General features: G+C 40.8%; 1 protein-coding gene across 2 annotated transcripts in view; it reads right to left on the bottom strand.

The window, feature by feature from the left end:
* SORCS3 (sortilin related VPS10 domain containing receptor 3) overlaps positions 1-13742 on the bottom strand; it is a 567293-nt gene that overhangs the window by 261702 nt on the left and 291849 nt on the right. For both annotated transcript variants that reach the window (XM_004580224.4, XM_058671671.1), the window contains one exon: positions 1563-1721. In XM_004580224.4, the coding sequence (XP_004580281.3) occupies positions 1563-1721 (159 nt within the window). The remainder of the gene's footprint in view (positions 1-1562; positions 1722-13742) is intronic.

Below are 13742 nucleotides of genomic sequence, written 5' to 3'. Positions count from 1 at the left end.
CCACTCCCCCACACACACATAATGAAATCTAATGAGAAGTGTGGGTGATTTTAAATTTATATGCACATTGATGTAAATCTCAAGTGTGGACCTGTACTCTAGTGGACAGGAACCTAGTGCCAGCACAAAGAGCAGCAATAGGCCTTGGCTTTGTCAGAGTTTAGAGAAAGTGTCCTTAGGAAGCAGTGTTAGGGGTGAGCTCCAACAACAGTGAGGCTTCCATCAGGGAAAAGAACTTTAATAAGTGGGTGAACAGCTCTGACAATTGACACAAGGAGACCGTTCAAAGGGAAGTGATAACTGAGAGTCAGCACAAAGAAGGGAAATTGGAGGACGGGGTGAGGCCCAGATCAGGGAAGGGCTGGTGGACCCTCTACGAGATTCTGGAGATAAAACCTAAAAACAAAATCAAAGATGGTCTAGCAGGAACAAGGAAGTATTAATTACACTTTCTAGGTTTCTGTCTTTGCAATTACATGGATAGAACTTAGAACATCATGGAAGACAGCTAGTAATGTTGCACAGAGATTTAGCATTCATTTTTGGAAAACACTGAATAAGATGCTGCTGAATCACATAATGTCACATGCATAGCTAAAAAGATGGGTCTGGAGCTCAGAAAGGAAGCCTTGCCAGGCTGTTATGTCTTTAATGTACATTTGCAAAACATGTAAACAGAGTTGGTTGATGCTCCCCTTGCACTGCCAAACAGAAAGCAACGGTATATTCAATTTTCATCCAATCAAGGCAGCTTGGAGTGGAGGAAAACACCACCCTTGCCTTGGAATTTGACTAATCCTGGCCCCTCCAGCTTGGACAGCACTTCAACTTCCCTGAAGCTTTGTTTACTATAGTCACTACATAAATTGTTATGATTACCTATGGCCTACTTTCTCTCACAGAGGTATTTAAACAAGTTCAAATGAGTAAAAAAAAAAAAGTTACACAGTAAGTCATTTTAAAATTCACTATGATAAATAGCTGTTGTGGTCTGGATGTTAGTTTGGGTGTCTCACAGTGACCCCTTGCATTACAGTCCTGGTTCTCAAAATTCCATGATAGCAAGAGGACAAAGACTTTATCCAATTATGGTGTTTGCAAACAGGGCCTCTGAGAATTGATTAGCGTAGATTAGGTGGAGGGGATGAGGCCCATGACCAAATCACGGTAAATTTATGAAGAGACAGACAGGCATGCCTCCTTGTGCCATGTGATGCCAGGATACTGCCAGAAAGACCTCCATCCCCAGATGCCAAGCAAATGAGGCTGCCCAACCTTCAACTCTGAACCTCCAAAACTGTGTGCTAAAATAGAACTCCATCCTTCCTACGTAGTCTGTCTCAAGTGTTTCATTATAGTAATAAACAGCTGAATAATGCAATAGTCCCATCAAAGAAAGAGATAGGTACTCTGCCTATATGTTTTGATACTTTAGAAAGAAAAGTTAGCTACTGTAGAAAGAATGAAAAGGGTTGCAGAGAAGATACATTGAGTCCCCCCAAAACAAATGCTTTTCATAGGGAGGGATAAGAGTAACAAGAACGGAAACACTATGCTTTCACCTTTTGATCGAGGCTGTAGGCCAGCACCCAGTCCTCTTGCTTGGGATGAAAGAGCAGGCTCTGGATGTAAAAGGTGAGGCGGTACTTTTGATAGGTTGCTCCTTCATCTGAGCTGATCAAGATGCTGCTTTCCAATTCAGGATCACTAAGAAGCATGATCTGAAAAGACAGAAAAGAATTAATGACGGGAAACAAACACATAGAATTCAATCATTCTAATAGGACCATGTACATTACTGTTATCACAGCACTTCAAGGGACATTCGGACCTCTATGCGAAATATGGCTCATAGGCTTTTCTTCATTCTGAACTGAAGTAGTGTGCAAAGTTAGCCCAGCACATAAAAAGCTTCATTTTTTTAAAGGTTTATTTATTTTTATTGGAAACACAGATATACAGAGAGGAGGAGAGACAGAGAGGAAGATCTTCCATCCGATGGTTCACTCCCCAAGTGACCACAACGGCTGGAGCTGAGCCAATCCGAATCCAGGAGCCAGGAGCTCTTCCGGGTCTCCCACGTGGGTGCAGGATTCCAAAGCTTTGGCCCATCCTTGACTGCCATTCCAGGCCACAAACAGGGAGCTGGATGGGAAGTGGGGCCACCGGGATTAGAACCGGTGACCATATGGGATCCCGGTGCATGTAAGGCGATGACTTTAACCGCCATGCTACCACGCTGGGCCCAAAAAGCTTCATTTTGACTTCCATACTTGAAGAACCTTACGGTCCTCGGTCCTCTAACTTCAGGTTAGTCAAAACTGGCCTCTCTCTTGCTGTCTCCATCCTTCCTCTGTTTGGTTTTTCATTCAATTTTTTTAAAAAAGGTTTTGTTTGTTTTTATTGGAAAAGCAGATAATCAGAGAGCAAGAAAGAGGGTCTGCTGGGTCACTCCCCAAGCAGCCACAACTGCTAGCACTGAGCCAATCCAAAGCCAGGAGCCCAGAGCCTCTGCCGGTCTCCCATGCAGGTGCAGGGTTCCAATTCTTTGGGCCGTCCTCAACTGCCTTCCCAGGAAACAAGCAGGATGCTGGAATGGAAGTGGGGCTTTCGGGATCACAACTGGCACCTGTATGGGATCCCAGTGCATTTAAGGTAAGGACTTTAGTGATTAGGCTATCACGCCAGGCCCTCTTAATTTCAATTTTCCATGTCACTCTATTGTTCTTTTGTTTTGAGATGGGATCCCCTGTGATCTCATTGTTTTGTTGTTTCTGAACTGTTTTGACAATTTAATTGATTTAAGTAGGTTTCTGATCCCTTTATTAGTGACATAGTCCAGAACACATGTCCCCAAAGGTCTTTGGACAAATGCTACTGTCAGAGAAGGTTTGTCATCCCTAAGTCAAATGAACAAAATCATGTAGCACTCTGGCACCAGAGCTGGCTATGCTCTGTCATGTTCCATCATCCTCAGAAAGTTATTTAACTTCTGAAGACCTCAGTTCCCCCAACATAACTCGAGTCTGACAATACGCAAACTGACTTTTGGCACACAGCGTAACATATATTCTATGTAAGCCATAGCTCCAATTAGCATTTAAACTTCCCCTGTAAATAGCACAATAAACCTTTGGCCCACAGCACTTCAATGATATGGCTCTTACTTAAGGCATGTGGACTTTTCAGTATTTAAACCCCATAGACACTGAGACCCTCAGACCTTTCTTTGTGCCAACCACTAACAATTTCATTCTTCTGGAGCATTCACGTCCCAGGCATCCTCAACACAACACTGATCTGATTTTTTGAATCTTCCTGTAAGATTCTTCTATTCAAATGTTCAGCAAACACCTACCACTCAAAATGGCCCCAAATGGCATCATTCCCCAGCTCTATGGGTTCCATAGTGTCCAGTGGGTCCATGACTGTTTCTGCCATTTACCATTGTGAAATACAAGGTTGGCATTCATCTTTCACTACTTTATCACTCACTTCCGGCACTTAGTTTCTTTTTTTCTAAAGATTTATATATTTTTATTACAAAGTCAGATATACAGAGAGGAGGAGAGACAGAGAGGAAGATCTTCCATCTGATGATTCACTCCCCAAGTGAGCGCAGTGGCCGGTGCTGCACCGATCCGAAGCCAGGAGTCAGGATCTTCTTCCTGGTCTCCCACGCGGGTGCAGGGGCCCAAAGCTTTGGGCCATCCTCGACTGCTTTCCCAGGCCACAAGCAGGGAGCTGGATGGGAAGTGGAGCTGCCGGGATTAGAACCAGAGCCCATATGGGATCTCGGGGCGTTCAAGGTGAGGACTTTAGCCGCTAGGCCACGCCACTGGGCCCTGCACTTAGTTTCTGAGTCCTGTGTATCTTAACCTCAAAATTAACACTACCATTCTCTATCTATTATAAAGGTCTTAGTCTAGAACAAAATTATCTATGGGATGTGTGGAGCAGATCCAGTAATTTTTACCATGCCGGTCTTGTTCCATATATTCTTAAAATAGCTGACTCTGATGTTACCCTGCTGAAAGCCATTTAATGCTTTATTTTTTATCTTTCTGTATTGCGAAATGCTTTAAAAAGCCTGACAACCTGCATCCCCTGATTATGCCTCTGACTTCATAAGCCACACAGCCCTTATAGACTTTAATATCCAGCTTGATTAAAATATCTGAGTTTCTAATATTTGCTGAGTGGCTAAATGAAGAAGTGATTTTATTTCCAGCAATAGTTCTCCTTGACTGTGTGTATATGTCCACCATATCTTAGCTTCTCCTATCACATGGTCTGAACCATGGAGCACACAGTACAACCACAATAAAAAACCAAAACTAATTCCCATATCTTATACAACTATTAGCTAGTACATATTTCTAAAAAAAAAAAAAAGTTAGCCAAAGCATATGTTATTACTAAAAAATAAGCTTTAAACAAATTTAGGTCTTTTCATTGCCAAGATTCATAACCATTCTCTCTCTTATTCCATTGTAGCTTCCAAGACAAGCTTACTTCTTTCCTCAAATATTTCCTTTGGCTTCACTGAAATAAGCCCTCAGTGGCTATCACAAACATTATAAAAACGTACGCAATATAATTTGTCTTAACCATGATTGAAGAACCCAGGGAAAGTTAGCTATAGACAAAGTCCAAGATCCCAAGTAAGGCTCTGTCCAGGGTTGCAGGAAAGGTAAAAGCTTCCAGCTGCCCTTGAGAAAGCTTCGCAGCAGACTTCCACGGAGACTGCAGAGTTTAAAGAGGCAAATATAGTGACAAGGATGGAGCCTTCATCCCTGGCCTCATAAGCTTTACACTGTGGACCATCAGGCTACTTAACAGGCAGTGAAATCATTTTTCCTCTGGAGCAGAGAAATTAAACTGCTTATTTTATGCAGGTATAAATAAGCATCATGCCCACGATTTAAATCAGAAGATAATCCTAACATCATAAATGGACTTTCTTTTACATACCTTGAATTACGATACACTGAATAGGAATTACTGTTGAGTAAATAGGACAAAGGGTTTTTCTATGGAACCTCTATTGCTCTCCATGCTGTTTCTTTCCATGTATCAACAAATGAATAATTCCACAAGCAATACAACATATATGTAGAGAGGCCCAAGCTGGCAGAGAAAGCCTGCACATGCTTCAGGCATAGCAGGCCTAGAGGGCTTTTGTTGGAAAGAGCGCATTTTTATTGTGACCTTTCTCTGGCATTCTCATGAAATTCTTTTATATACTTTGATATCACTGGCAATGTCTCTATTCAATCCTACTTTCTGAGAAGAATGGAAGGAAGAGAAATAGAAATCCACATTATTTGGATTTATAAGCTGTGTCAGGGACTCTACCTGATATTTTGATAAAACCTCATGCAAATACCTTGAGGTTGGTATTTTACAAATGAAGAAATGGGCTCAGGAAGAAAGCAGCTTCCCTAGGGCTCCTCTGATCAGTGCAAAACACAAGCGAACACACACACACACAGGCACACAAATGCTTTATGATACCTTCCAATCATAAAACTTTACAATCTTTGCCAAGGGACAAGTAGAAATCCGAAAAGCAAGTCTTAATCTTTGCTATTTTAAATACTCTACGAAATTCACACACATAAAAAAGCAGCTTCACAAAAAAACCTTTCCCTCTTGGGACGCATATCTACTATTTATCAAGGGAATAACAAGAGTTAAATGACTAGCCACCCAACTGGGGAAAGAGTATTAGTTCCTACTGCTCATAAAACAACAGAGAAGATGAGTACGATACTAACAGCAACTGGTCATCAGTTAAGTCCGAAGGTAAAAACACACCTTGCCTATCCTATCCTGCACACAACCAAATTTTTACTGTCACACAGGCATGCCAAATGGTGTGGGGCATTCACATGGTTGTGGGTTCACAGTGTGTAAAGCGATGCAGATCGAGAACACAAGAAGTGGCAAGGGTGCTACCAAATTGGAACATGCACATTGTTCCTTTAGATATTTAAAACTGGATTTCAAAAATTTGTGTCCATGTTAAGTTAAATATATCTACAGCCCAGGCATCTACAAGTTAGTCGTGTGAGTCCCAGGAAATGTATAGTATCTTATTTCTACCAATTTACAAACATCCGGCTTTCAATGTTCCATAGTATGTACATAATCTATACTGATGACTGTTTAGATGTGAATTCTGTTTGAGTGATTTTGACGCAGAGACCCCATGGCAGGTTTTTGTTTGATTTTACTCCTTTCTGTCTGGGTGCTTTATCCATAAGGTTCTGATAAGCGATGTGGAGAGGAGGGACATTCTAAACATGAGTGAGCTGATGATGAATGCCGCAGATGCTAGGCGCAGACAGCCTGAGTTCAAACCCACAGTCCACTGCTTTCTGTGGACACAGCAGGTGTCATTCTTTACTCTAAGTGTGTTATCTCAACTACAGGAGAGAGATAAAAATCATACCTGTTCCACGATGCTTCAAAGTATGAAATAAGAGAATGGTTACAAGGGCTTAATGCAGCGGCAGGCATGTAACTGCTAAATAAATGTTAACCTTTATCTTTAAATCAACCAGGATAACAGCACAGCTGAAGTCAGAAGGGATGCCAAGGAGGTTGAGGACCAACAGGGGTGATGTGGGGATTGTCTCCCATCCAGACTCAAAGGGTGTGGGGGACTTGGGGAGTCACTACTTAATGAATAAAAGGATTCACTGAGTTCAACAGAGCTGCCACACAACAATGTGTACACAGTTTAGATTTCTAAAAAATCTAGGCATTATGTTTGCTAGGAAGTAAATCTCATATTCTGTGTTTTCTCCAAAATTAAACACACGCACCCCACCTCGTCCCCCAACACACACCCACAGGGTTAGGGAGTAAGATATTATGTTACATTTTATATACTTTTGCCTTTCTGGCAATAAATTAAGGAAAATACTCTATTAGCAAAGATTAGCACCACAGCAGTGAACACCAATCAGTAGCCTACCAGGAATTTGCTAACCATGATCACTATTTCAGTGCCCACTCCCAGCTCTCCTGTGAGGTTTCAGGAACAGAATACAAGCATGCCACTGCCTCCGACTCCACAGACCCTGACACTCTGTAACTGAACTGCTGGATCTCAGGTTACAGTCAGACAAGCTTTAGAATTTAGACACATTTTGACTGATAATAATTTGTTGCAGGGAATTCCTGGAGAAGTTGAATAATTTTAAATCCTAACTTTAAATGGTGTGCTGCAAATTCCCAAAGACCCACATGGAAGTCACAAATCATGCGGGGCTGGTTCTTCCTCGGCACACACTTTCAAACACCTGCAAACTCGATTTCATCTAAACCAGTCAGACTTAGTAACGAAGATGTCAAAAGGCTTCCCCAGAAACCTCCCCAGCATGCCCTTTCCTGCTGCGTGAGTCTTATGACATCACTGATGAATATACTGCTTTATTCGATTGCCTATTCTCTGTTCCTCCTTTGTGCTGTCTCCTAAAATGAGGTGAAACCTCAAGGTTCCCAGTCTCCCACTCTGCCAGAGAGCGCAGAAAGACCATGAAACAAAGTCTAGTTCCAGACTAGGAGCAGGGAGATATTTTTCTGAATAGAAAAAGAGCAATGCCTTATGTTACTATATAACAGAGTCTGAATAGTAGATCCTTAGCACACTTAAAATATCCTTCCTCCCACAGAATTATCATTGCAGTGAGGGCACAATAAATAATAAACAAGAAAAATATGTAGCATCACAGGATGGTAAGTCCTTCTGGATGAAATAAAGCAAGAATGGGACTAAGAGGTTCTGAGTGGGTGAGGAGTCGGAAGAAAATATAATGAGATGATGACATGTGAAAAGGGAAATAGGGGTCTGGACCCAAGGAAATGATGCACAACATTAAAAATATCACCCCTTTAACGGGATGAAGCAGCCAAAATAATTGGTGCCCCTAATTGTACAGATGGAAGAATAACAAGCAATAAAGGGATTACAACTGAACCCCTAACAACACCTTGAAGGCAGATGCTTAGTATCAGGATGTCCCAGTCACCTAGTCTCTCTCCATTATCTTAAAGCATCATCTTTTGACAGCAGTAAAATTACCACACTGGGTTGAAGGAGTTGTACAACCACGCCTGTAAGATTCTAATCACCTGACTCATGAAGTCACTTATTTTTCCAACACATAACACCTCAATATCAGATACTGTCTTGAGGGGTTTTGTTTAGGAGGATTTCAAGGCAGAAAGCTACTATCAACTGCATGTAGAACTTCCAGATTGTGTGGTCATTTGACCACTAAGAAATTACCTAAAGAACACAGCACCACTGACCAACCTAACGAAGGCCACAAAGACCACTAACAAATCAGAAATTCAGACAGGAACTGAACACTTGTCTCTTGGTCCCAAACTCAATTCGCAAATACTTCCCACCTTAAACACCTAAGAGACTCTAAGAATTTGGCCAAGCTTCTTGGGGCTTTGCTCTGTGTTTTACAAATAAATACCAACTTTCTTCCAAGAGGAAGAAACACAGATGGATAGAGGCACAGATGGACGGAAGGACAGAAGGAAGGAAGAAATGAAAGAAGAGGGAAGGGACTAATGGAGACAAGCAAGGAGAGAGAAAGAACTCAGTTTCCTAGGTGATAGAAGGAGTTTAACTGTATCCCAAGAGACAGACAGCATTGTAGATACACACAAAAAGGATGCTGATAGACCATGGCTTGCATTTTGAACTTTTAATGCTGGCTGCCATATTGAACAGATACAATGCTATGGTGTTTATGGTGTTTATAGGTGGTGAGTCTCTGGTTTCATTTTGAAAGAAAAAATACAAGGGCATGCAGAAGGACATACTGTAGTATGTCACAAGAAAGTGAAGGGATCCACTGAAGAAATGTTGTAGCTCTACATTTATCTTGCAATTACTTACAATAGTAAAATTTAGAAATAATTCTGTTGATAGTTTTCTTTTAGCATAAACAGTTCAGAAAAATGGTGTAAGTATGTTTGAGATAGGAAAACTCACAAGAGGCTGGTTGGGACTTTGAAAAAAACTTGGTTTTAAAATACCTAGTGCACTTCCAAATGGCAATGGATATTCAAATTTATTTTCAGGGGAGTAGCTGGCCTTCTGAAAAGCTTTAAGAGACATCAGTATCTATATTGTAGCTAAAGATAGGAATCTGGAAGCAAACACAGGGGTCACTGCCCAGGTTCTTGCATGCCACATCAGAGCATCAGTTTAAGTTTCAAATCCTCCACTTGCAATCCAGTTTCCTGCTTATGAAAGCAGTGGATAATGTCCCAGTAATTGGGTCCCTACTTAATTTGGGCATTTGAAGAAAGAATCAGCAGGTGGAAGATTGCTCTAAATAAACATGCATACATGCATGCATACATACATACACACATATATATATTTTAAATATATGAATCTGGAGATCACCATGTCTTAAAATAAAGGTAACATAGGGTCCAGAGAATGAAGGGAACTTCAGAGTCCTATTTAAGGTTCTCAGGGATACACAGGAAGCTGGAAACGAAGCAGACAAGAATACTCAAAGAATGAGGTGTCCTCAATGAAGGTGTAGCAGGGGAGAGAATAGTAAACACACCTGATGGTCAACAGAAAGGAATCTAATCGTTTCCTTTTGTTCTCAATTTCCTTTCCATGGCTTTGTTGCCTGAAGTTAATCCAGCATAAATGCTTTTTCTGAAGAAGAGAGTTTCAGAAATAAACAATTTTCAAGTTTTAAATTGGGCTCCACTCTGAACAAGATAAAATCCCACACCATTTCCTGGGACAGGAGCCAGCCCTTTCATCCATCATTTAAACACTGTCCATGCTACCCACTCCCTGACCACTAGTAGCCTTATGGATTACTGGATCCATATTCTAGCTATTAAAGTGCTTGTTCCCAAGTCACCCCAAAGTGAGAAAGTAGTGATGTGGAAAATTTTGTTAGTATTTTGTAATCTGTGTTACTATTAGTCATTGTAGTAAATCTTTTACTGTGCACAACTTATAAATTCAACCTTATCGTAAGTATGTGGATATGGGGAAAGACAGTATATGTAGTGCTCAAGTTTATCCACATTTTCAGCACCTGAAAGAGTTCTAAGTCATGCACTCCTGAAAACAAGGGGATTACTACTGAAAACTGATCACTGAATTTGGCAATAGAGAATCTACTTGTGACCATGGCAAAGGCAGTAGAACTGGGCACTAAGTATTGACACAAGTATAAATTGACATGAACACTCTGGAAGGTACCATGGCAATATGGAACAAGCCTTATAAATATTCATAGTATCTGACCTTGTAAATTCTCTTCTAGGAATCTGTCCAAGGAAACCATCAGGGACCCAATAAAAGGTTTATGCACCTGTATGTTCATATCATGTTATTTATAATAATACCAAGTTGGAAATAACCCAAAGGCCTGATAGAATGATTAAATAGAGTAGACTAAATCTATTTAATGGAATATTATGCAGCTATTAAACATGAATTCAAATCATCTTATGACACATGAAATATAATCATATTTTAAAAGGTGCATAAAAAGCAGTCCACACACGAAACATAAGCCTAATTTTGTTAAAAAAAACTGCATTTCATGCAAATAATGATGTATGGATAAACAACTTGAAGAAAAAACTTGCCTGTTAACAGTGTTTATTCCTAAACGACAAGAATATGTTCCTCATCTCTTTCACTTTTTTTCAAAATATCCTGATTATAAGATTGTTTTTTGCCTTGAAAATCAAGGTATTCTCCATGTCTACAAATGTGCACACCCACATACACTTTTGCAACATGAGTCCTCTATTCTTTCAGGAATTTCAGCAAGACTATGCTACCCACTGCCTGCTCCTGGAAAATTTTACAAGGTCACAAATACCTGCCGTGTTGCAGGCACTAACCGATTTAGGAAGGCAGTAGTGTGGGGGTGGAGTAATAAATGGGCCCAAGTGTGGGTGGGTACCAACAAGACATGCTCCCAAGTCAAGGAGGGTATCACCAACTCCCCCTGTGAAGGAGGAGTCTCTTGCCCAGCCCTGGTTTTCCAAACGTCCCTACCCATCCAAGACTAGGTGACCCAGCCACAGCCAAGATCAAATTAAGGCGTCCTCCAAACACAAGGAACTCCAGTACCTTCTCCCTATTAGTACATTCAAGCCTGGCACCTTGGACCCTTCACCAGTGGACTTCAGGGTTCTTGGGCTTGACCTCTTTTCAAGCTGTTCAGCACCCAAGAATTCTTTTGGCCTGCTTGTTTGTCTAACATTCTGATCTTTATTAATGTCACCCTACTGCCTACAAAGCCCAGCATCTTCCCTGCCCCCCTGCAAGATCCATCCTAACCCCATCTCTTTTGTAACACTTCCTAAGAGCTCCAACAAAATTCTCTCTGCCTTCCATAAACTCTATCAGCAAACTTGCTTTCACTTGAAATAAGGAGTTCAAGTTTAAATGTATTTGAAACTATAAACACATACTTATGTATTTTGAAATATTAATTCTTTTAGGCCTCATATGTATTAATTTCTTCTTGACACCTAAAGGCAGGGGTTTTTGATTATATCACATCTGGTATTCTGTGCCACTCTGAATGAAGCACACCTTCAATAAACACATAACGTGTGTTAGGCCAAAAGTCACCCAGGGCTCTCAATGTGCTTAACCAAATCTCTGTTCAGAAGCAGGTATTTGACTCAGCAGTTGAGGACGCCACTTAGGACACCCATACCTCTTACATTGGAGTGCCTGGGTACAAATCCCAGATCTGTTTAGGATTCCAGCTTCCTGCTAATGCATGCCTTGGGAGATAACAGGTGATAGCTCAAGGAGTGGGTCCCTATCACCAGCACGGACCTTGATTGAGCTTCTGGTTTCTGATTTTATTGGCCCAACCTGGCCGTTGGATATTACAGCATTTGAGAATTGAATCAACAGGTAAAAGAAATTTCTCTTTCTCTAAGAAATGATAATTAAAAATCAGTGCACTACAACCAGCACAATGGCTTAATGTGCTAATCCTCAGCCTACAATGCCAGAAACCAGTACGGGTGCCAGTTCCTACCCTGGCTGTTCCACTTCTGATCCAACTCTCTGTTTATGGTTCAACTCCTTGGAACCCTACAAACAAACACATGGAAGATCCAGAAAAAGCACCTGGCCCCTGGCTCCAGTTCGACTCAGTTCCAGCTATTGTAGCCATTTGAGGAGTGAACAAGTAGATAGAAGACCTCTCTGTGTGTTTCACTTTTTCTCCTCTGTAAAATATGCTTTTCAAATAAAAAATCTTTTTAAAAAAATCAATACACTATATTTTTGGCTTAGCAGTCCTCTGAACAAACTAGTTCTATCACAACAAACCAACCAGAATAAAAATAGTTGGAAGCAATGTTTCTCTACCAGTCAAGGTGCTCCCTCCCAGTAATCATCATCAGGGCATAGCTCCTCTGCCTCCTCCCATTACTCTTTTGTAAAAGCATAATGCCTACAAATTTAACAAATTGATGGCAATGTCATTTTCCAGAAAGGTCTTCACTTCCAATATTTTTTTTAAAACGAGTCTAATTATGAGAAACAAAAAGCAGTTTTATGACTGAAAAAATAAAAGATACAGGATTAGACTGGTAGAAATATGCTTATTTTGGATGTGTTGTTATAGTTTGCTTTGGGGCTTTGTTTTTCTTCCACATTAGAATCCCTACAGGAAGATACAAGCCCAGATGTGTGTTCTTGACATCAGATGCAGGGTGCTGAGATCTGGGTTGAAGTCATGTGATTTGGCACAACACATATACAACCAGCGGTGTTTGATGTTGAGAAATAACTAAACAGTTGAATCAAGATCATCCAAGGTGTTTGTTGTTTCAAGCATCCAAGTGACTGCTGTGCATATCTGGGACCACAGTGGGACTCCTGAGTGAAGAGCTACCATTTCAAAGCCTGGAGTCAGAAAAGCAATGACTGTACAGAGAGATAAAGAAAAAAAAGCACTCACCAGTACGCCTATTATCTAGAACAAACAAATGTAATTTACAAGCATCTTGTTGAATTTGTAGGGGAGTAAAATCCTGAAAAGAGTCTGTTCACAACGGATGGTAAACGGAAATTAATTGCACAGTACCCACTGCAACTAATTTAAGAATTGCAGATTGTCACTGATAGAGCATTTATTTGGTATGTTATCCTTAAGAGTTCATCTTATGGGTATAAAAAAAAAGAAAAGAAAAGAACTTCCATAAGTTCACCTGCTAACCCTCTTTCTATGAGAAACTACCAACTTAAGACTATTTTTTGAAATCTCACCCTAGGCATTTTGGAAGGATTGTTATATTTATAAGACGTAATATAACCTTCAGGTTATTACAGAGCAAACAATCAGAGGGGAGTAAACATGCTTGAAACACCCTACATCTTGGCCTAGTTGAAGAAGACAACAAAGCTGAAAATTTCTCAAGTGTTGGTTACAAGGTTACTACACGCTTGACTCACTGCCTTGCTCAGTTGGGATAATTATTAAATGAACATATAAAAGAATTCAACTGGCCCAGCGTGGTAGTCTAGTGGCTAAAGTCCTCACTTTGCATGTTCAGGGATCCCACATCAGTGCCAGTTCGTGACCTGGCTGCTCTATTTCCCTTATAATTCCCTGCTTATGATTTGGGAAAGAAGTAGAGCATGGCCACATAAGAGACCCGAATGGCCACTGTGGCCATTTGGGGAG

Source organism: Ochotona princeps, chromosome 13, assembly GCF_030435755.1.
Source record: "Ochotona princeps isolate mOchPri1 chromosome 13, mOchPri1.hap1, whole genome shotgun sequence".
NCBI lineage: Eukaryota > Metazoa > Chordata > Mammalia > Lagomorpha > Ochotonidae > Ochotona > Ochotona princeps.
This window is presented reverse-complemented; position numbering and strand designations above follow the sequence as displayed.